The following is a 25,312-nucleotide window of genomic DNA, read 5'->3' as shown; positions in this document are numbered from 1 at the left end:
ACTTACGTGCAGAGAATTGATTGGTCCTCACGGTCTGCAAAACAAGAACAAACAGGGTTATAGTTTGTTTACACTGTCCGGTAATTTGCAATAGAGTTTCTTTTAAATTAATATTTTAAAAAATTCAGCTTTTCAGCTGAAGAATTCTAAGGACACTCTCAAGGAATTTTAATAATATCCTTTAAACATCCTAGTTCACACACACCCCTCTCAAACAACAGCTTAGACAATCCTAAAAGTTCTGCTATTTTATATAATAAAGCCAAAATTTGTTAAATTTAATAGCAATCCACAGTAATCTTTTAAACCATACTTTCAGACAAAGCTGCCCCAATAACTTTTATTCTGTATGTACCATTTCACAGATTAATCAAATTATTTAAAATCTTAAGTATTAAGCAAGGAGGAAAAAAGTTTCAAGTACACAATACTGATGACCAGACACTTGGAAACAGCACTAACATCTCCAGCAAAGAAGTGCTTTACTCTACAGCTTCCCCCCAGCTCCCTTTTTTAAATGAACACATGACCCTAAACTGCCTCCATAATTTAGCTTATTCATTAAAGACTTGTCAAAAAGACATCCAGGGAACAGTGAACAGAGCCGAACTCCACAATATGGTGTGGCTCAGCACTTGTGACACCCACTGCCGCGCTCATCACCTTTGAAAAGAACGCCTGAAGGTCAGTTATACCCTGCGAGAGGTAGTTCATAATTACAGGATCTTTACAGAATATATTTCAACATCATACACTCTATATTAAAAATCATATAATCAAAACATTCAAATATCCCTGCAAAAGAGTAAAACATTTCAGTTAAAGGTGTTCTCCACCCTCTGTTTGAGCCAGGGTTTTCAACGAGTTCAACATCTTTTTCATAAATCTGCATCACAAAGGCCTTGCTTTACACCTCAACTCTCTGTCACTAGCTCCGAGAGAACACAATCACCTCCTGCAAGCTTGGAACCTCAGACAGGTTCTCTTCTGATCAGTAGTTTGTAATGGATTACATTTTAATAAATGAAACCAAGCCTTATTTTGTTCAAGCATAAAGCTCAGCACTCCATGTTAGACGTTAGACTCCCTGCCACTCTCTGCATCTTCTCCTTGAACACAAGGCTCTGAGGGACCACAGAAGAGGGAGCAATTGCCTTGTGATGATCATTATTCCTTCTGGGACACAGAGTTCAACACCTGCAGGATGAACAGACAGCTTCAGTTGCTACAAGGCAACTTCCCCACGTGCTGAACAGATCTGAAACAGATCTATGTCCGTATATACAACCTCAATACACTTATTAGCATTTCTGATAAGCAGAATAATGGGAGCAATATTCCACATTGTTGCTAAATGGGTCCAGAAAAGCTATTGTTAAACGGAGTTGCAAGTCACTGCTGAGTTTTGCTGACGGTGTGAAACCAGTCATCCTACCTACGTAACGAGCAGAGTTCATAGTGCTGTTGAATAACAGTTAGCATTGAAGCAGAATTTCAACTTTAGCTAAGTAACATGTGAAAAAGAAATTAAAAATCCAGCAGCGAGCTGTGTTTCCCCCCATCACGCTGCCCGATGGACAACCCGGACACAAAGCCAGGTCGTGTTGAGCCGCACCAGCTCCCTGAGCAGGCTTGCCGCACAGCGGCGGAAATACAAGCTTCAGCACAGCTAGGCAGGACGGCCGCTCGGGCAGAGACGGGCGCCTGGATTTAGATCAGCGCAGGCTGCCAGGGAACCTGGCGACTGGGGTACGCAGCCAAAACAGAGAGAGGCTGCTGCTGAACGGACAATCGTGTCCTGTCGCCTTCCTCCAGCTGTGCCAGCGCTCATGTCATCCGTGTAGCACAGCCAAGGGGGGAGCAGAAAAGCTGCCTGACAAACTGCTTCTTGGTCTGATTTGTGTTGAGCTGTATCAGGGCCCTTCTACACTGCACGGCTGTACAAACACCTGCACTGGCGAAAGGGAGACCCGAGGTCCCCTTTCTACACAGCAGCTCCAATTTATCCCAGATCAAAAGGGGTGTTCATGCAGACAACATGCATCTAAGCAAGCAAACCAGCTAAAAAAGGCCAGGTCTCCACAAAATATTGCTATTTCAATTAGTTTATGAATAGAAAGTTTGAAGCCATGAAGTCTTTCAAAGGAGACAGATGCTACCGAGCATTGCCACAGCTGGCTGAACCAGAGGCTTGTGGACTGCACGACTGGCAAGTCCTAGACTACAATTTAACACCAAGCGTGACAGAAAATTACATGCTTTCTGACTGAAAAATGTTAAACACATGCAAACGGTTGTACTTTGAAGTCCTTGTACTAGCTTGTTCAAAACTGGTAAGAAATACCAGCGATCCTCTTGCCCATCAGGCAGACAAACTGCATTGGGCTGCACTTCACCAGGAGCCCAAACCAAATGCTGCACCCCTGGGACCATCTGTGTCCTGCAGACGTTAGCGCCAGAAATCCTGCCTCTAGGGTAACAAGCAGAGCAGAACAATTGTAGCAGGAGAGCAGAATATTAGAGTATTAAAAGTGGGAAAAGAAAATATGATTCAAAAAGTTGGTGCCACTCCTGCCAAGGCTGCAGGGACAGCACCAGATCATTTCCTACATCTGTATGATGCGGAGCAACGCCTGCACGGACACACCAAGAAAAGGAAGGGGACAGCCTGTGACTCCAAGAAATAAAAGCCAAGAGCACGCAAAAGCAGTGGGAGGATGACAACAGAAACATTAAGAGAACACTCTAAAAAAGTTTTTGTTCTTCTGGTTTTAATATCCAGCAGCTGGTCTTGCAAGTCCTATCAGAAATAACTTTCTTGGTACCAGCAGGAGACAAACCCCAGAACTGCAGCAGGCGCACGGACTGTATGCCCGGTTGTCAGCATAAACTGGAAAAAAGCACAACCTTCTGACCCTGACCTGTTCCCGGGGTAGCTAACAGTGACTGTGCGCCTCACGGGCAGCTCCGCACACCAGCGAACATAGAACAGTACAAATCATCTGTTCTTTTAGAATAAATTGCTGAATGAATGCCAAGTTGGTAGCATGAGTGCCTAGATCTAATATTTATTGAGACATTTTCTGAAGTGACAACTGGATTTCCCCCTTTCTCACTTCCCAAGAATAACTCCTCTCTAATTTTGTCACGGTAACTAGGCCACTTCGTCAAAAAAATACAGTCCCCTCTAAACTATAGCTCTTAAGTTTTTAAGAAGTGATAAACTGAAGAACACAGGTAACATTTGCCTTGAAATCAAAAATCAGTTTATCTGAAGGCAATGTGCATTTGTCAACGCTTTGTATCATGACATGTTTTACCTGTCGATTTACCACGCTAAGCTAGTGTTCCACAGCATGCAAGACACTGTATAAATGAATTCTCTTACCCAATTAGTCCTAGAAAAAGTCTACAAGTCCAGACAGCCGTATTTGTCACTGCCAGAAGCTCCAGCAAGTGCAGCAGAGCTTTCTTTATCTTCTATGGCCAGGAGCCCAAACTGACACAGACCTTATGAAGAAGTCATCAGGTACCCAAGTATGTTACTCCAAGTCCATCGTTCTGTGCCCATCTGGGCTCTGAACCTCACAAACCAGGAAAGTGGCAGTAAGACAACACAAGCCTTGAGTTCTGCCTTCTGATCACTTACTTGTGCTAATTGCCTGTTCCGGCACCTCGCACTCAACTAACAGAATTACAGCTTGAAGGCTGAGGATACTGCTTTGTGCACTGTCCAATGCCAGATGTCTTTTGGCCCAAGAAAAAGAGCTGACCTCTCCAGACTCATTCTGAAACAGATTCTGACAAAAGTACTGATACAGAAGTTATTTATGGCTTAATTATTTTGATTTTTCTCTTCCCCGCATAACACAATTTATCTGCAGTCTTGACCCCTTCCTAAAGGCTCCTTAGAGCACTAACTACATACCTGTGAGCCTGCCTTCTGAAAGAACTGAGCCCTTATCCAGCACTTTTGCCAGACTGGTTATCTGGGGCAGGAAAGAAACACTAAACTTCTCATCCTTGGACATGCACCTCAATAATACTCCCAAAAATCCCTGTGTGATTCTCTGTGACCCAGCTCCAACCTGAAGGGCAGCAGGCAGCCCACAAGACAGATTTTTTTTTTCTTTATGACAGAGAACATGCCTAAGCCTTAAAAATAATCTGCCATCCTTTGCAGAAGTTTTAGTTGTAATTTTTTATTAAAGCCAGTGCTCTGTGGTGGTTGCTCATGGAAACCTAAGAGTATTTGGAAAACACTGAAATTTCTACATGGGTCTTGTGATTCTTAAAAACAGACCAAAAACATCTCTCTAGCAAAGCCTTCATGAGATAACGTCACTAGGAAACAGATTTGTAGGAATATATAAAGATTAGCCCAATTCAGCAAAATCCCTTGGGATTTATAAGCAAATTGCAGCAGTGAAAAGCAGAACAAGATAGTGGACAATCCTCATCTCCAACTTATAGAGCAACTGAAATAGGAAATACAGATAGATTACTCTGATGAATAGCATTAGAAAATTTGACATTAGTTGCCTCTGCTACGCCACACAAAGGGTGAGAGGGTGTGTTAGTCTGGAATGGTCGATACTCTGGACAGAGTCACAACAGGTTCATTACATTTTGAGCACAAAAGTAGACAATTTAGGGGGGAAAGCACCACTAAGACAACTTAGATCACAACTTTTGCTATCAGCATAAATATCTTTCAAGTTACTCCCATATAACCCCATACAGTTTCATTGTAAGGCTGAGCCAAACTAACAACTTCCAGTCTCTTAGGGAAACGTCTAGCACATTTCTGCTGTACCAGCAGCAGTTTCTGTCCTCCGAGCAGACTCTCGTGCTTGTCTGATCATAGGTTAAAGCAGCTCACTAATCAAAGGCGCTCAGTAAGTCAATTTAACTCAGTCAGATGAACATGAGGACAAGTATGTGGTAGGAGGAAGCAAAATAAGAGGACCAAGCTCTCAGTTCAAGCTACATCATAAGACCAACCCTTTGGTTTTAAACCAATCCAAAAGTCCCACTGGAATCTATCACTTCACTTTAGAGATACACAGCTTGGATTTAAATGTATCTCAAGGCCTTCAAACTACACTGAGGACTGTGACATTCAAGTAGCACAGAGAAGGGTTGCTATGATATTCCTAATTTAAAAACAAAGTTTCCAAATGATGCATAGTCTATGAACAAAAACAAATTTTTGTTTTCTGCTTATAAAATAAGCTTTCTGTAGACTAGTACATCCTTTTGAATGGAAGAATTTGGAAGCACAAAGGCAACACAACCTGACACTAGCCTTAGGCTGAAGTTCCCCACTGCTGTAATTCAACTTGAGCTGCCCAGTTTCACCATCCCACTCCTGCCTTTGAACCAGCAGCCGACTATGCAGATGCACGTGATGCTAGCTCGAGTAGCTGATAGAACTAACAAAATTTCGTTTTCAACCAGATCAGCTCCCTGATCCAGTTTGTAACACAGCCAGGCGAATGCTGGAATTAGTGTACGAACGCGAGAGGACCACCTCCTGTACCAGCCACCCACGCTCTGGCCACCCTAAAGCTACCTCAGACGCCCCCTCCCCGGCTCAGGTGAGATGCAGACCGTTCCCAGCCAGGTTGCTGCTGCCAGCAGGTGCCACCTCCTCCACCCCCAGCATACATTCACCCTGCCTCCCTTGAGCCACCTCCACCTACCAGGAGCCGATCAGGGAGTCACTAGCAGAAAACTAATTCTATCAAAATATATAAAAGGGGAAAGAAAAAAAAAGTAGCCAGCAAAAGGGAGATGGATCAACGAACAACAAGAGTGGGTCTTACTCTTTTGGCAGTGGCTAATCGTTAGATCGGCTTACGCTGTATCAAGCTTTATATTTAGCATCTGGAAGTATCAGGCATCGAAGCATTTCTTTCACCCTTGCTCTCCTCCTCCTTTTGCTTCCATGCAAAGGAAGCCTGACCCTCACACCTCAAGGCTAGAGTCAGCTGCTGCATTTAACACCTACTACCGCAGAACTGAAAGATGTCTTACTGATGCAAGAAGCAGCAGCCACGTTAGGGAAACCCAGTCATACAGCACTGAACGGCACAGACACTTTGAAGAGAGGCCAAGGAGAATTACCAGAATACAAGAAGGACCAGAAGAATTACGGCTCTGAAAGCCTTTTTTTCCCCTACACTCTCTTAAACCTATTTTGCTCGTTTCCCCCAGAGGAACGTGCTCTGGGGACAGCAGCTGGCAGCTCCTCAAACAAACCTGCTGCTCAGCTGCAAAAGTGTTGCCATGTTTTAATGTTTGAAAATCCAGTAAGAATAGATCCTGAGGTTTACCTTACTATGTATATATAATGAAGTGCATGGAGCTTTGACTGTCAGAATACAAAACGTTTTACTCCACAGCCCTTCTCTCTCCAAACTATGGAAGGATTTTTTCCCCTCCTAACTAACAAACTAGACCTAACAAACCCCCTGTTAACTCGGGAAGGTTCCAGATGTACATTAAACACATTTGTTGGGTAATTGGTTCAGGCAGGATGCTCTGAGAAGTTGTAGCTCAAAGCTAGAGAGTCTGTCTACAAAAGAATTACTGTATTTTAACAAAGCAGCTTTTCTTAAAAGCATGACGTAGTTCTGCTTTGGTCACACTATAGTCATTCATAAATTGATACAAGATAGTCAAACAGAAAAGGAAAAATCTGTCTCCAAGTTTCCTACTGAAAGTGAAAGGCAGGAGCATTGGAAGGACAGAAGTTTTATCACAGAACAGAGGTTACAAGTGAACGGACGCCCACCCTCTCCAACTGTCTTTGCTCCCATTGCCCTTTACTATATTGAGATTTTAAGTATTGCAAAAGCCCAGATCTGCCGTTATACCTCATGGTTTGACTCTGAATGGAAGAAGCTATTCGGAGCTATCCCGCACAGTGAACTGCTCAGCTAGAAAGCCTTTTTTAAGCTAAACACAAATACACAATGAAAACAATTCCACAGATGTATTACTTGCTTTCAGATTTAAGCTATTTCTGATTACTTCGACAACAACTACAATTCTTGTCGAACAGTAACTTTCATACAACCATTAACTGCCTTGCAATCCCCCCACCCTTCCTATACGCACTTTCACTTTTGCATTCAGCCTTTAGGTAAGAACATGAAATAAGTGTGCCATGGTAAAAAGGTTAATTCTAGAACAACAGTGGAAATGGAGGTATGTGAGTATTAACCCGCCATCCTGAGTCAGACTGAAAAAAGCTATGGGCTACTGCACATCCAGCCATCAACCAGCAGGAGATCACGGAGGGGGAAACGGTTCTTATTTGCAGGTATATCAAGGGTTGTCCTTCCTAAAAACCAAGCACAAGACTTGTGCGGATCCTTCATTTTGACATAGCCTTTCTTTTATTTCTCCAGAGCATGACATACCTATTCAGCAGTCATAAAATGCCAGCCTCATTTCCATAGCCAGCATAACCAAAACAGTTGATGTTTCTGCTGGGTGGAAGAAGGCAACTGCTCTGATACTTCTCAAATGGGAGTAATTGTCTTTCCAAGAAAAGGCAGTGGTGTAGGGGGAGTGGAGGGTTCTTGTTTATTTTTAGACAATATTTAATACTCAGGTGCCACAGCCCATAAAACAAGAAACGCTTGGTTCCCTGGTCGATAGCCTTGTTTGTTGTGGATGTCAGGCTTGGAAGCTCTGTGTGTATTTGCCCTCTGCTGTAGGTGAACAGGCTCAAATATCAAGTCTATTCAAGGACATTTAAAAATTGAATTCCTGACAAGTTTTGTGAAAATGGGTCACTGCCTGGAGGAAGGAGACCTTCCCATCAGCACAGATTTTGCTGGAGCGCTCACACGATTGGGTCATAAACGCTACATGGCATTAGAAAGTGCGCAGGTGGCCTGACGATCTGCCATCCTTCGATTCCAAGCTCTGAATAACTTTTTTTTAATTTCTTTTCTTTAAACTATGTCCTGCTGGACTGATAAGCAGGGAAAGAGATCTGGTTACAAGGATGAAGCATGCCTTTATATTTTGTGTTTGCCTTTAAAATGTTGCCTAGTTACTCCATAAACTATCAAACACTTCACACTATGAAGTGACTTGCAACAAACATCTCTAACAAGCGTAACAGGAAGACTGACAGGCACAAGTTTATTTGCTGAGCACCTACCTTACTGCAGACCAAGTAGTCCCGACACACTTACCATGAAATTTCTGCAAGAGCACTGTTTATCCTATATTTCACCTCTACCTTTAGTTGTGCAATAATCTTTGCTACATACAGCTTAGTCATTCACTCTTCAACGTACATTTTGCAACTTCACAAAAAGACAAGGGCAGTTTACAGGAATACAGTCGGTATTTTGCCAACAGTAGCTCATTAAACATTGAAGTGAACTTTTCAGAAAGCATATAATTTGCTAACACTATAAAGCTGACATTTCAAGTTATTATACTTAAGTTTAATCAAGCCAGTACTGACTATTTAAGGAAGCTGAACCTACACGTGCCCAAAGCATCTGATGTGATACATCCACCAATGCTAAAGGAGCCGTACAAGATCTTTGTCAGGTTACCCTCTCTGGGAGGTTTCAAGTGACTAAAAGGATGGAGGTATCACACGTATCTTCAAGAAAGGTGAGTAGGGTCATTGCACAGTCCTCCTTAAAGCTGGAAGGAAACTCTGGAGGTCAGAAGTGATCAAGGACACTGGCACTCTTTAATGGGAAGCCATGTCTCTGGAGGTACCTCAAAACCACATTTATCTTTTCCTTCTTGCCTTGTCATCATCAGCTGCTTCATCTGTTGGTCAGTTTTTACATCCAAGTCTTATTTCTTTGAAATAGTCAAGCAATGAACTTACAGAAAATTCTCATTCTTTGTCCTAAAACACGAAACACTAATTTATACTAAAAGGATCAAATTCAGGGGCACTCCATTCCTCATGGGTATCCAGTGCTTTTAAATATTATTATTCTAAATCTTATCAGTTTTGCTCCATCAGCGCTCAGACACTTTTTCCATGTCACACTGAAAGCCCCAATGCTGGCTCAGACACCAACCCATGAAGAATTACTGCACAACTCTCCCTCCAGCCTGCTGACGTCCACTTCAAAGGCAAATACAACAGTGCTGTTTTAAATCAATTATCAATTCCCCACTTTGTTTACCTAGTATTTCCCATATAGCACAATACAAGACACAGACAGTGTCTACTCTATGTCCCCCACCTAGAAACCAGCCTATATGAGAAAGCTGTCCAGCTGAACTGCCACAAACCACGTTTGACAGATGAGTATTTCACTCCTGCCTCTTTTGTGTACCTCACCTAATTGCTCCAAGGTACCTCCAAGATTTTAGTGAAGGGCTGAGATAGCACCCCTTCATTGTAGGGTGGGAGCATTGATGTAGACACTATAGGTGTTCCCACTATTTGTAAAGTTAAAATACAAAAGCTTTAACAAAAAAAAAACCATGGTTCTATCCCTTACCCTAAAGATCTGAGATAGATTCCAACAGCCCTACTTCAGTTTTGCTTGCTGACTGACCGGTAAGTACGTTAATTATTATCAAATGAAGCACAGCAGAGGTCAATCAAACCTCAGTCATGGTTTACCCTGCAACTTGTTGACAGTGAATACAAGTATTTCTTGCATGTCTACAGCAGACTTCGTGACCACACTCGTTATTCACCCACTCACCCCAGAGAGCTCAAGCTACTGCACAAGCGCTCGAGCACAGACACGAGCGCGAGTGGCTAACGTAACACGGCATCATCAAACCCTGGAAGAATAAGGCAAGCTACAAACTGAGACTACTTTAGAAGTCACGAGTTAGGTATTTGCAACATTAGCTTGAAATTACCCAAATTCCTGAAGAAAATTGTGACATTTGTTTTTGGAGTTGCTAGCCAGGGCTGGATCAGCATAAAAGGAGAAAACAAATAGCTGTTAGTCTACGTCCTGCCCACTTAATGAAACTGTGGGTAGCTTCTCCATTACATACCAGATAGAATTTGAATTTTTTTTAGTCCTCATTAAATTTGAAGAAGCTCAAACACAGTTTATGTTTTTGCTGGCAGTCTTTCACTACCTTTATTAACTATCATTAAGAGAAGCTTTACTAAGTCTAACTTAGAAATTAAAAGCGTTGCTACATTTGTGAGCAGAAGTTAATAGGGAACATACTCCTTCCCCTAACAAATTCATTCAAACAGGTATGGATTTATAACAAGACTTGCAAACACCCCCAATCTATCCCGTAATACCAAATCTACTTAGCCTGTTGAAACAGGTGACTGCTGTAGTTCAGGACATGAGAGAATACAAGCCAGCCTTCAGTCTGCAGAAAGACCAGAGAAAACCGCCCAGTCCCAAGGGCTGATCCATGCTGTAAGCAGCAGCCGAGATGTACAAACAACTGATGCATGAAGAGGGAGACAACTTTGACCGTGAGAGTGCTCCTGATGCACCACACCATCGAGCCAGTGGGGCCAGCTACGATGACTTACGTGACTTATTTACCGCCAAAGCCAATGACTGGTTCTCACACAAGCGTTTAATGCAACTTAGCTGAAGGGCAGCAACAATCCAGAAGGCAGCAACTTTCTTAAACTGCTCCAGCTAGAGCTGCGAGGACTCACTCACTTATGCTATTGTTCTTCAAATGACAGAGATGAGCAGTTCTCAGCCTTCCTGGTTTGTGGCTCCCAAAGAGCTTTCCCAGTAAAAACAAGCTGCTCTTAAAACCTTCTAGGCAGGCCATCCCATTGCTTACTTTTCAGTTTTTATTTGCACGCTGCTAAGATTAGTAGGCAGCAAGCCACAGCCCGGTGGAGGTTTATTTAGACTGTAGAGTATTCAGCATAGCAGTGGTTTCTATTCTCCATCAACCCTGCTTAAGTTGTTCTGTTTCCTATGTAGTACAATTTTGCCCAGACAATGGTTACATTGTCGACGGAAACAATGATTCAAGGAGGTCCTTTAACTGTAATATCTGCCATTCAAGCTCACTCTTTTAACTTTTGCTCTTCTCCTTCCCAAACAAACAAGCAAGCACAAACCACTTCACAACACTGGCTGTGAACCAACTTTTACTCTAGTGGGCTCTCCTAAGTTGTTTCATTATGCCTGCACTCCACAAGTTTGGAAAGATAGCAAGTATGATAACAGTTCATAGCTAGGCTTTCTAACTTCAACACAACACAGTCAGCGGTTTGGCTTTTTGTTCTCAGTGACACATAGGACAGGACACAGCTCACCCAGCACATCACCCCACACCCAGGAAGGTCAGCCACGCCATGCACACCCCAATGATTTTAACACATGGCCTAGCAATAGCTGGGCTAAACAGTCAAGCATTTTCCTGATGGATATTTTCTACAACCCATAACAAGCCTTTTGATGAGTATGTTTAGCTGAAAATACTTTAAGTCCCAGATTTGCTCTATAGACTTCTTATATTCTTCTTCAGCAGTGCAGTCGAGTTATTACTTTCTCCGGTCACTGAATACCATAGGAAGTTCTAAAACACTTCCCTGGGAGAACACTGTTACGGTTCTCATGAGATGTTTCAGGAGACAAAAGCTCAGGAGCTTCTACCACTTTACATGCCAAAGTGCTGAGGCTACCCTGCAAGCGTGGAGAGGCACAGCACAGCCAACTCTATGTGCTGTGCAATATTCGAGATAAACACTTGTCTACAGTTAAGACTGGGGAGGTGAGAGGGAATGGATACCTCAGGTTAAGCGAGGCCATTCAAACATTAACATCCTGTCCTCAAAGGACTCAAGCTAATGCTACTTTCTTATATTTTAAACACAGGTTTCCTTTAGGTTTGATTCTGAATAGTTTCTAAAGAAGTTCAATTATTCAGAGGACAAACACTACACTTTCCATACCCTCTTGTGCCTGAATCGCCACTGAGTTCCCAATAAACTATTTCAGCACAACAATTTGAAATTGCACAATAAAATCCGTCCCTCAGCTTTCAAAGGAAAATTCATGGGTATATTCAAATCTCCATTCCTTTGGAAGAAAGGCATTGACCTTAAGGAAATGAAGGTCAAAAGAGCTTTTACTCACACACACACACATTTTCTTCTCCCCTTTGCCATTCTTCTAAACACGAGCATCGTATATTTCTCATGCTATTTCCTGGGGGGGGAAAGGCTTAAAATCCTCTTCTCTCCCTCCCTTGAACACACAGACCTGATGCAAACATTTGTTCCTGAAGTACAAAGCACTAGCATTCACCTGATTGTCAGCAGATACAGTGAGACTATTAAAGTAATCCTTCCCTATCAGAAATCATAATTAAAATCATTGTTTACAAAATGGCTCCGATTGGTGGGGTTTTTTCCTACGTAGCTTAATACTGTTTCCATCTAAAAATTTAGTGTATATTACCCTAAGGGGCAGGGGTGTAATATCCCCCTGTGGAGGGCAGGAGGGAACAGAAGGAGCATCTCCCACCAACTACAACTTCCCTCCACCCACTTTCAGCACCTAACACCACCCTTCTTCCAGCCTTAGTCTTCAATATGAAAGGGATGTGAAAAACAAGGATATGAGAAAGACGATGACTACTATTGTAGGAATTTTTGACCCAGTAAGCACTGTGAGTTCATTCCTGTACTAAAGGCGACATTCTCCTGCAGTTTTGTGGGGAGAACACACACTTAACCTCGTCTTCTAAATCTGATTCATTTCAGATGCTGAATGTAGCCATAAACAACTACCACTTTAAAAAGAGAGACAGTGACATTTTACCAGTTGCCTCTTCTAGGCCAGTTTAACTCTTCGGTGTAATAAGAAACAACACTTACAGAAAGCACCCCAAAAGAGACTCATTGAGCTCCGTGCAGTCATAATAAACTAGCTGCAGTTTCCCACAGCCCCATCAGCCTCTCAAAAGCCAGCTGTGGCAGACTCCTGCCCTCCTCCCGCTCCCACGTGCTGCCCAGCAAGGCACACGCTATCCCAACCACGTTCTACCACCCTCCAGCCTTACAAAGATATGGACTATTACCATTTAATCCACAAGCACTTATATATCAGGTTACAAAGTAAACCTACTGATATAGCAAGATAAACCACATACAGTCAGAATCAGTAGCACACGCCCCAAGAGCAGAAAGGCAAGGACCCAAAATTAGGAGGCGAGGATGATTCTCCAGAACACTTTACCAGTAGCCAGCAAATTCTGCTATTTCCTGATCCATCATCCTCAAATTTCATTAATTCCTCAAACTGCTATTTGGACGAGCATGGGCTTTCAGCACCCACTATATCCTGAGGCACGGCCTACCACAGCTTAGCCATGCTGTTAAAAAAAAAAATTACTTTTTGTTGTTTTGAGCATGTCACTTGTGAATTTCAGGTAATGACCCTTTGTTCTTGAGTAGGAAGGGGGGGAGGAGGATCACTATTCCCTCTCCCTGTGCCACTGCAGATTTAGACTTCTGTTATCTGACCTGAATTATTTGTATGAAGAATGCAGTGTTGATATTCAAAGAACAATTGAAATTGTTTTCCTGTCATACTTCCTCTTCACCCAAAGCAGGGAAAGGCCAGAGCTGCACAAAGCATTGAAGATAAAATGTATTATAAGTCTATGGCAAAAGTGTTTCCTGGTTCCTTTCCCAGTTACTCCCTGCATTCCCTGATTTAACACCGTTGCTGAACACTGAATTTAGATTTCCACGGATCGGCTTCATCCCCTACAGCTCCTACTCGAGCAGTAGCAGCTCCAGCCCCACTCAGGTTCATTCCCCCAGTACGCCCCACATGTGCCACTCGACAGCAGCACTCTCCCACACTATTTTAGCCTCCTATACACTCTGAGGTGCAGCTCTTCACACCGGGCTCTCATTTTTGCTACCCTGAATCACAGTATAAGCCAAGCATCCCCTCACCACCTCTTCTCTTTTCCAGACAAGAAGTTTATAAACAAGAAGCATGAACACAAGTGCAAGTTCCATAGCAGTAACCCTGCCAAACAGTAAAAGCAGAAACCAAACAAGATCAGCCCATCTTTAACCAGTTCTTTACATATATGAAGCTCTTTCCTCATACCACAGTCACTTAAGAGCCTCTGGTTATGATCATTATCAAACTACTTTTGGAAAGCCACATAGGTCATCTCAGAGAGCCATCCCTTATTCGTACAGATTCACCCACAGATCAATGCATTTGCGAGGCTCTTAAAAAGCCATCGGAGCCTTATATATGATTATATGCATATGTACGTTCCTGAAAAGGCTAGTTTTATACTTTGGAACAGTTTCTACCAACATGTTTGGCACCGATCATGAGCATACTGCTCTTCAAATTCCCAGATCTGAAAAGGAATCTCAAAGAGACAGCACCCAGTAGCTAACATCTGGGTGCTTTGGTACCAAACGTCTCGTGCCAAAATGGTCACGTGCAGCACCGTCAGTCAGCCATTCCGTCTCTGAGCTTAGGAATCTGGTTCGTGCAATTTGCTACCATCGTTTTTCTATCCACTAATCCTTCAGTTTGAGATTCCTTGATGTTCTCCTCAAAGGAATGTTCCCAGCCTGAGAACTTCCCTGAGCAACTTCATAGCAGGCCCACATCGAAAGACATAACTGCATGTTTCACCAGCTTTACCATCACTCTGAAGAAGCCCAGAATAAAGAGTTTTAATGCCCTGGAGTATTCAGAAAGCCACAAGCTTTTATTCGCCTTGCTTTATGAAACAGCATCCTAGAGGTGCACAGCACCTTGCAACTCTGAATCACTGAGGAAGGTACACAAAGTCTGTCAGTAGTACCTAAGCAGCCAAATACCTGAACGCATCCAAGTATGGATAAGTGAAAGGAAGCTAGATATACCCCAAGATATAAATTGGCAGTTGTGCCAGTGATGAGCCTTGGGTTATTGAAGGGGAGGAGCAAAACACCACCAGCCCCTCACTGCTTCTCTCCACTTGCTAAGCAATAAAAATTGCTCCTACTTCTTGTTGCTTCCTTGCCAGACTATAACAAAGAAATGTCAGTAGAGAGGAAGGGGAGGAAAAAGAAGCTACTGCAATTGCTATCATAGTCGTTATAGCATAGCTAAACTCTTGGTTCAATGCCCCAGAGGAATGCAGGCACAACTGACAAAAAGCAGTTATTGTGCAAAGCACGCAACACCTAGCAGTGCTGTTACAGTGCAACGTGCTGTCGGGATTAGAATACATTTAAGTTTTTGTTACACAAGCAATAATGTCTTGATGCGTGTCATCTGAAGGCTGAAGCCATGCAGAAGTGAATTATCCATTTCACAACTACCTAGAAATAAATGGAGTTTAAATTAAACTAAAGCTTCAGAGTAGAAGCAGGTGCTGGCTGAGTAATATGCACAAAATGATTCATCTCATGAATGATTTCGTAAGTTGGATGCACTTAGCCTTGAATTCCTGTCTGTAGGCTAGCACAGTCACAATTCAATTATGAGGCCAGCTTGCATAGCAAGTTTTAAAATTGAAATCATCATCAGTTGGTCAGAATATCAACCAAAGAGCCCCATGGAACTGGCAAATATGCCACAACATTTCAGAAGTGGGGAGAAAACAGCCGAGGAACCAAAGAAACTACAAATTCTTTGGTTAACAATTGTCATTCTGGGCTCATTTTTGAATGTAAGAAAGTTACTTCTTGAAGTTACGCAAAAAAATTTAAGTCAACCACTTCAAGTAACACTTCTAAGCAACTAAGCCTTAAGAAAAAGAGTCGTTTACTGTAAATATCATCATGCCTAATTAAGCTTGTAACCTTGAGGTTGAACACCAGTGAAGACCATGGATACAAAGACAAAGATGCATGCTTGTGACAACAGTTCCTAAAGCACTAAAACTTTTTCTTAACTTTTTTGTTACTGTTGGAAAAGACATGATGGTATACTGTAATCTAGTTCCAGGAACCAAGTTCAGTTGAGTTTATTCAGTAAGTAACTGATGTCATTCAGAGATGGTCCAGCAAGGCCCGACAATTTAAATCATGAAAATAACTTTGCAGTCACCAAAGCACACAGATTTAATACCAAGAGACAGAACGGAAGAGCGAGGGGAAGGAGATGTGATATTGCACAATAGGTTTAGCTGACAGGAGCATTTCTCATTTTACCTCAAAATCAAAAATAATGAGGCGGAAGCCAGTTTCAGCATGATGGATTTCAGGGTTTTTTTCTATTTAATTTCTATTTAATTTCTTGCTTCAAGAATCTCTTTCTCTCCACTTGACCATTAAGACCACTGTATATACCAGTGGGAAAGTGATAGAAACCAATCCTGATGTTAATGTTATTGTCACCTAAGTATTGATATTCCTCGCCAACCTGATCGGACAAAGTAAAAACACAGAAATCAGTGTAAAAATAGAGAGACCTATAAACCCTTCACACTGCACATACCAGGCTGCTAGTTGTGCTTTGATTGCCATCCTGCACTTTGTAACTAGTTGAAAAGCTTTGGGCAATTTTTCAGTAAGTCAAGATGCAATGAATTAAGTGCAATATTAATTGCACATATAAGGGGTTCTATGTACGCCTCACATAACAGAGAATGCCAGTCATCACTCCCAGGCTTTTTAGTCTCAGAGCAATTTTTTCCTCTTCCATTTGAAGATTTAATAGACCTTTAAAGAAAAAAGTTGTCATATTTGAGTTTCAGTTCTTTCTTCTGTATCTTTGGTGGGGGGTGGGGAGGAAGTGCCCAAAGGTAGGCCTTACATCAAGATTAACTAAGAAAATCTAGATCAATATGATGATTTTGAGAGAAGTATTGCATCTGTAGGCCGTACTGGCTTCTCCAACACCAACTGTTCGCTTCACGCATTACACTCTTTCCGATAAACCTTCTCTACAACAGGATTAAAGGCAGTCCTAAAATATCAGTGCTAATTTAGTGCTCATCAAGATGTCCTCAGGGAAACAGGATAAAAAGGAGAGACTAAGCATAATTATACAAGAGTAATATTAGTAGGCAAGCTGGTCTTTGGCAACAAAAAGCAAACAAGTTTTCCTAAATATTTGTTCCAAAGATCTTTTAAGTGTCAATGAATAAAGAGGCACAATAAAACAATGCCATACTTCCTCTAGAAATACAGTGGGAGAATAGGAAGGGAGCAGGGAGAAGAGAAAGCCAAGTATGGTAAAAGCACCAGAGAAAAATTTACATTAGTGCTGCTTTCACACAGTCAAGTCTCCCTTGCTAGTAAAATAAAGTCACAGATGAGCTATTAGACTTACAGAACTCGTTTTCTTAAAGAAAATGTTAGTCCCTGTCAAAATGTTTTCTTCTTACTGCCTATAACTTTTAGGAGTACAGAAGAACACTAGCAAGTCTTGCAAATTGTATTACCAAACAGAATTAAGGTCAATGTTGTCACAGGGATTAGCATCCCAATTCCTTATGACCATGTCAACCGCCCAGCAGCCGTGAAAAGCTCAGCATAGCGTTCTTTTGTGAAGCACTCCAACCCTATGCATTCACGCATTCCATTTCTGTTTAGGGCTACACAGTTTCAATGCGCCTAGAAGCCCCTGGGTTATGTGCATCTACTGCTTCAACATAACATTAGGAAAATGAAGAGAAAGCACAGGAGAAATCCACTAAACCACCTGTGAAGTAACACTTACCCTACTACCACACTACTTTGAAAAATAATTACTAGGGGAGAGACAGGGGAAATCCAGTATGTAAAGCTGAATTGCATGCTATTATCTTCTGAGGTCAAGGCACTAGGTAATGAGCCTTTTCCTGAAGAGAAATCCTGACTATCATAACCAGAACACACCCCAGGTCTTGCTTGGTTTCAATAAGACTGTGTTCACGCTCAATCTTTACTACAAGTCTTGCAGAAAAGGCAACACTTAGATCAAGCAATCAAAGACATTTGCTTCCCCTTGCAAAACTTGTCTCTCGAATCCCTAGCGCACCACACTGCACCACCAGCAAACTGTTCAGCTGCAACACTCAGCCATTGAAAATCATTCTCTTGTTCAACTCCCTCTTTCTTCTGACAGCTTACACCAATTCAGTACATCTCTCTGGAGAACACTATTCCCTCTCCAAAACAGCAAACTGGCCTTCTTTGAACACGTTCTGTTTTACAGCCCTTCCCCTCCACCCCTTTGTGCTCCATGTTTACCAAGCACTGAAATAGATTTTCAGCCCCATCTCCTCCCTGCTAAAGGGCACAATGAGAGCTGACCTGTGATGGCTGCAGAGCTGAAGGTCCTCCTAAACAGGAAATTCTTCCAGGGGACAAGAATAGAGAAGCAGTTTGATGACTGGCAGTCAGCAATGCTTCCATCCAACCTCTTCCTAACAGAGCACTGCGAAGTGCAGTGCTCCGATTCTATCGTCAGTTAACAAAATGGAGTGTTTCCAGCTGCGTTTAAGACAAGGAATAACTATCAAGGTGCATATGCATCAGTAGTTTATGCTGACCAAAAAAGCTTTGGATTTCATAATCTAGAACAGAAATCTAGGATTTGTTGTTTAAACATAAATATTATTTTAAGCACACAAAACTTCAGATCAACAAAAACTTGATCTCTAAGCATCCATGCTCTGCATTAAAGGCATGAAAGCATTACGATACTGAACAACAGTTTACTCCCTGTACCCAATTGCCAGCACAGAAAAACTCCATTTTAAGGAACCAGGTTGTTCAGAGTCACAGCTCAGGTCCAGGTATCCTGTTAATCAGCATAAATACATCTAACACCTAGAAATCAGTAGTTTGTGATTAGCTACAAGTAAAGTAAACATGATTATACTGAATAAAATACCACTGAACAGGCCAGAAAAATACAGCCAACCACTTTCATTGATGTAAATCAGTGGCTGAAGTATTTCTGTAAGGGTATGGCCGTATTATCCAAAGGCATTGCATTCCTGTGATTATTAGGATTCAAACGTGAAATTGAAACCAAACACTAGGTGTCAAATACTGGAAACAAAAGTCATTCGGATCAACTGAAATCTATGAATATGCAATAATCCTGGAAAAACTAATCTTCCCTACCCCACTCCCTATCATCCTATCTCTGCCTCCCAAAGCAACTACGTGCACAAACACGACACGAACTGTAGAAGAATGGTTTTGTAGTTATAACTTTCTGTCAGTAACTTATCAGAAAAAGCATTTTGGTCAAGGATCATGCTGCAAATAAATGGTAGCAGAGGCCTCTGATGACTTAATCTGAAGCACTGATTAATAAAGTAGTGCTTGGTTAGAGACCTATTTCTACTAGCCAAAAGTTTCTGATAAACTAATGAAACAGAAAGTGTGTAAGACAAAGTCTAGCAAAACATAAGCCACAGTTACAAGATTAAGGCCATTTTGGGTGTTACGTTAAATCCCTGTCTAGGGGAGAAAACCTAGCTTTCCCTACCGAATTCAATGCACACTCAGTAGCTGACCTTGTGATAACCAGATAATCACTGATAACCAGAAAATAAGTTCAATATTGTAATAATCTCCTACTGTTAAGTATTATTTGATGTCCGAATGACTAGAAAACCTCAGCTGTTGTAACTGCAAGTTTTATCTATATGGAGACTTGAATTCAGTTCCCTGACGTGACTCTTCATCTCTCTGCCTCAGGTCCCATCTAGAGGCTCTGGAAGCAGAGAGGGACCAGCACTGAGCAGAGCAAGGACCAGACTTCTCTACTCGCCCGCTTTAGACAAATACTCACTAGCCATTCTCGTCATGACCAATCCCTGTGTCACAAGGCTATGTAAAGCCAGGGTGATTGTATAAAATCAATACAAATAGCCGCGAGTCTCATACTTCAGGCAAGCATACCTCCAAAAGAAGTCTGTACACCACCTTCCCCCTAAGGAAAGCAGTGTCTGTAAACAGCTCCATGAGTCCATTATAAATTCAGGAGCAGCACTGTTTTCTTCTGGAGGTCTCCTCCTGTGATCCAACCCAATCAGGCAAGAACAGTTTGCTTAGTAAAATATTTGCCAAGCACAAAACTGCTAATGCCTGTTCGGGAGTTTTTATTTCTCCTTGTCAATGCAGTTGTGAAGGCTAACCATCAACATAAAGTTGACTGGCTGATTGCAGTCACTTGCTGAAATAAACAGGGAGTCGCTCCGTACAGGGGAAGGGCACTGGAAACACAGATTTAGTTAAGATTTAAAGTTATTCCTTAATAAACTGACCCTCTTGTATAGTTTCATCTATTCTTACTCCAATCTATGACTTCATTCTTCCAAATGAAAGGAATTCAAAAAAATCAATATAAAAAAGAAAGCAGGCACAGAAAGACACAAACAGAGATTTGATTCAAAATATAAGCCTCCATATATCAATACAGAAAGAAAACAAGACTGTAACCAAACATAAACCATCATGTGAAAATTTTAATTTCATCTTCCAAAAATAGTAAAATTTGTACATGTAGCAAGATCTCCAGAGATCTAAATCAGTACTGGCATGGTACGTGAACAAGTATATAGAGCACCTGAAGTCTGATAACTCCTGACATTGACTTACTTTATTAGAGGACACTTGTCTCAAGAACTTTTCAAAAGTTTGAGATAATTTTAAAAGATATTGTGCTTTTAGAGCGGGAAGCCCTTACCCACAGACCTCTTGAGACTGCTAGGAATAAACTCCTTAAAAGGAGGTTTACTCCGTTCTTTCACATATACTTCTTATTAGGGACCCTCCGATCCGAGCTGTTAGAGGCTGCTGTTCTGGTAAAGAGGCCACAGTTTTTCTTTCATAACAACACACAAAAACAGAGCCCCTACTACCCATTGGAAGGTGTGACAACTCTTGGTGGCCCCAATTTGCTTTTCTTCCATTGCTTGCCCCTGCATCACCCCACTCAGTGGCAATAGCATAGTTTCTTCTGGGGTGAAAGAGCACTCAGCAATCCAGCAACCTGTAGTTTATTATTAAGCAGCCCTAAAGACAAAAGCGTAACTGAAGAAAGACTTACAGCAGTTTATTTAAAGACAGGAAATGTCTTTTTTTTTAAAGATTTACATTTAAACAGTTGGTTAACCTGGTAGCAGAAACAGTGTTTTCTTAGTTTATGTGAACTAGGTCAAATAGCTTATAATCAACTTCCAGCACATCTATACCAGGTCTACAGCAGAAAACACAGTAAGTTCTTCAGACCTGCCCCTTCACCATACACACTTTTCCAGATACAACATGGTCCTCTTTCCAGATCAGTAGAACAGCCACCTAAATATGAACCAATATTGGATAGTATGTCTTTCCAACATGCTACGTCAAAAGCACAATTTTACTAGAATCATGGAATCATTAAGGTTGGAAAAGACCTCTAAGATCATCAAGTCCAATCATCAATCCAACACCCCCAGGCCTCCTAAAGCATGCCCTGAAGTGACACGTCTACACGGTTTGTGATCACCCCCAGGGACGGTGACTCCCCCACCTCTCTGGGCAGCCTGTGCCAGGGCCTGACCGCTCTGGCAGGGAAGGCATTTTCCCTCACACCCAACCTAAACCTCCCCTGACGCAGCCTGAGGCCGTTCCCTCTCGCCCTGTCACTGGTGACCTGGGAGCAGAGACCAGCCCCCCCTCACTCCAGCCCCTCTCAGGGGGCTGCAGAGAGCGAGAAGGGCTCCCCTCAGCCCCCTCTTCTCCAGGCTAAACCCCCCCAGCCCCCTCAGCCGCCCCCCAGCACACTTGTGCTCCAGACCCTGCCCCAGCCCCGCTGCCCTTCTCTGGACACGCTCCAGCCCCTCAAGGCCCTTCTTGTCCCGAGGGGCCCAAACCTGAGCCCAGCATTCGAGGTGGGGCCTCCCCAGGGCCGAGCACAGGGGCCCCATCCCTGCCCGGCCCCTGCTGGCCACACCAGTGCTGACACAAGCCCGGGGACTGGTGGCCTCCTTGGCCACCCGGGCACTGCTGGCTCATGCCCAGCCGGCTGTCAGCCAGCACCCCCAGGGCCTTCTCCACCAGGCAGCTTTCCAACCACAACAGCATCCAGTTCAACAGCATCTGTTTATTTCAACATATTTATAGGATGCCAGCTTCACAGTTTTCATATTTGTCCAGCACAGCCTTAAAGCCAAAATTCAAAGCACGTGCCCACCATAAACTTCTTCTCTAGTCCCTATACTATACATGCCCTATACTGGTTTGGAGGAAAAAAAATTTTAAAAAACCAAAACCTTCAAGGTTAATCATTCCCCTGACCTCTTTTTGAACTCAAACATCCTATTGTTTCATTGTCACTTCAGATTATTTGTCAGCTGCCAAAACACCAACATTTTTATAGAATCAGAGAGACAAATCAGTAACATACTTTAGCTTTCACTTTTCAATCACACTTTCATTCTTCCTTCATTCAAAGCCAGTGCACAAACATCTTTTAACATGAATCTTATCTCTTTTTTTAAGAAGAGAGTATTTCTACTACAACTTCCAGTGCCACCAGCTGGCGCAGTACACTTCCTAGTCATCTTAGTTTGCTTCTGTGCCTCAGAAGGTCAGACAAGTATGCCAACAGGGGTCAGTCTCCAAGTTATTTTTATTCTGAAAGTCTAAGGTTCTAGATAAGAAACCTTGCTCCCCCCTCTAAGTACTAGAGAAAGTTCTGGTCATGTTATAAATTACTATAAAGCTGCACAACGAAGCTCCAGAGTTTTAGGAACACTACAAAGGTTGTTAACTAACCATTAAGTAACATGTAACTAATTCTTACCTTGTAGCATGCATCTATATGCAGATTCAGATATTGCATAAATGTGCGGTGGCATCTCATGGCGCTTCTTTCCTCTGTACATCTCAATAATGTTTTCTGAATAAATCGGGAGGTTCTTGTAAGGATTTATAACTACGCAGAACAGCCCTGAATAGGTCTTAAACAAAAAAAGAGAAACATTTCTGTTAGTAAGCAGTATTGAAATAGAGCCATAGAGAAAACCTTTTTTACAGGTTCTATATTTACCTATGAACAAAATTGAGGTCCTTTTTATTAAGCAACTCAAAGTACATTTTACATTCAAATTATTAGTTTCTAGTTCCCTTAAAAGACTCCTTAATTACCTGCATAAAAAGCAATTTAAAGATAATAAATGTGAATAAATATGAAGCAGAGCATCTCTTTCCCACAGATAAAGCTCCCTTCCATTTGCAGAGTTACAGGATTTATGGACATCTTTTTACGTTCAACTCCTTCAGTAAAATGTGCAAAGTTATTTTTTTCATTTTTGAAGGAACTGATAATTATTTACTAGAGTATTTGAGATTTTGATATGAAAAAAGCCTATTTCCAACCACCACTATTTCTACTATCCTACTATTTTCTCATATCTGTATGCTTTTCCTGCTCGTCAGCCTTTCCCAATCCCAAAGCAGTCTCCTCCTAGAGAAGTCATTCCCTCCACTGTCCCACCCTAGCTGATGGATAGGCAGGCAGCTGGCACTGCAGGCATTTCATAGCCTGCTTTTAGAGCTGATACTGAACAGAAGTTACCAGGACTACTATAACATCAAGAAACTCAAGCACAAATTTTACCTTCCTTATTTCAATGACCCTTACTGAGGCATTTCCATTTAGTCAAAACACATCTGAAATTTTACAAAATTGAGTACGCATTGCAAACGATACGTACAGGTCCACATTTCCCTGTGACTGAAGTATCAAAGACTACTTCAGAACAGTTCAATCTCTGCTCCATAGAAGTTACATATAAGGAAGTTAAATAAATATATAGGGAAGGACAATTCATACAGTCAGCCGCTCACACTCTGTTATCTGGGAGGGACAGATGAGCCCGGCCTGGCTGTATGGGCCTTACTAGGGATCAAAGGTTAAGCTCACAGACAGACAGCTTTGCATCATGCACAAAAGAGCTAATCCATGGTGTTTCCCTGAACCAAGGCAGCCGGGTGGCTCTTGCCTTTTCAGAATCAACCTAAACTGATGGTTTTTAAGAAAGCAAAATCTCTCTATTCACCTTTTTTTCATCGCATGCTTTGAAAGTGTATTCTTTTTGGTCTTTAATATTACTCACACCTTTAATAGCACAGGAAGAGACCCCATTTTGACAGAAATGGGGAGTATCTTTCTGAATGTCAGGAAACCTGTGTTTCTTACCTTTGCAGGCTGAGAGGAGGGAAGGAATGGAGAGAGAAAGCAGACAGCGTTAACAGCTGTTGAGAGCCCACAGTACTGAGCAGGTAGCTCATGATTCTTACAACATTTGTCCATTTAAAAAATATTGCTGGTACATTTTTATGAACAGAGTAGCTGAAATTACTGATCTGCTTTTTTAATATATAAAATATTTTCTTCAGAGGAAGAGGTACCTTGTTCTTTCTACACCTACAAGGGATTCTGAAGAGACAGACAGAAGATGATCTCTGAATTGAATCAGGAGCACCATCAGTAAAGAAAGAACTTGGTTGTATGCCAGATGTCCTGACATAAGGACACTGTATGTTCTTATAGGAAAATAATCTCTCCGCTTTGGTCAGATCTGCCGGACGATAGGCACCTGCAGTACCTTACCCAGCCAAACATCTTTGGTAATAAGGTAATTTATTTCTCAAGAGAAAGGAAACAGATGCTATCAGGTCAACTGACCCAAGCATAAAGAACAACTTATCAGTCATTAACTCAACGTAAGCATGGGGCTGTTGGCAAGCAGGCAGGTCCTCCCCAGCCTCCTGTTCCTACTACTGTCCCTCCTGCCAGCATCAGTGCCCTTGCAGTAACTTACTTGGCTGGATACTACTGAAGAAAAACCTCAAAGAGAACTGGTTGGTAGCAGAATCATCTCCCTGACCAAACCCATTCATGGCCACTAGTGACACTGTGGGGGGAAGGAAGGCAGGACAGTTGTTTTAATAGCGTGGTACAACTGAGCAAGGAGCCAATTAACTGATAAATACTGGATCTATGTTCCTAGCCAGCCGTCCTCCCCATCATGCTCAGCTGAGGTCACCCATCTCATCTACAATTACTACGGGTGACATGAAGGCATCAAGAATTACCACAAGCCTGACTTCCATTCTAGTCTTCTTCAGACAAGGATAGCTAGAAGAAAGGCACATGTTCACCAAGCCCACTGTATGACAAGCAGCTCAGAAATCACTGAGCAGCACCTATGCTGTGTTTCTCTGCTACAGCCACATCTAATTAAAAAAAAAAAACAAAACTGTTTCTGGCTGACTGCAGATGAGAGCTAGTAATGAGCAAAAGAATTCACACAGCCAAAGTCCATTTCCAGATCTGTCCCAGCACACCCTCTGACCAGTGTAACGGCATGAACAGTTGCTGGA

General features: G+C 42.2%; 1 protein-coding gene across 3 annotated transcripts in view; it reads right to left on the bottom strand.

Annotated features, from left to right (window-relative positions):
* MYH10 (myosin heavy chain 10) overlaps window positions 1-25,312 on the bottom strand; it is a 108,089-nt gene that overhangs the window by 68,837 nt on the left and 13,940 nt on the right. For all 3 annotated transcript variants that reach the window (XM_064467311.1, XM_064467313.1, XM_064467312.1), the window contains exons 3-4: window positions 22,728-22,884; window positions 7-34 (exon numbers count right to left, since the gene is read on the bottom strand). In XM_064467311.1, coding sequence (XP_064323381.1) covers window positions 7-34; window positions 22,728-22,884 — 185 coding nt within the window. The remainder of the gene's footprint in view (window positions 1-6; window positions 35-22,727; window positions 22,885-25,312) is intronic.

The sequence above is a fragment of the Phalacrocorax carbo genome, chromosome 16, assembly GCF_963921805.1.
Source record: "Phalacrocorax carbo chromosome 16, bPhaCar2.1, whole genome shotgun sequence".
NCBI classification, from domain to species: Eukaryota; Metazoa; Chordata; class Aves; order Suliformes; family Phalacrocoracidae; genus Phalacrocorax; species Phalacrocorax carbo.
The sequence above is the reverse complement of the archived record's forward strand: the minus strand, read 5'-3'. Positions and strand labels throughout refer to the sequence as shown.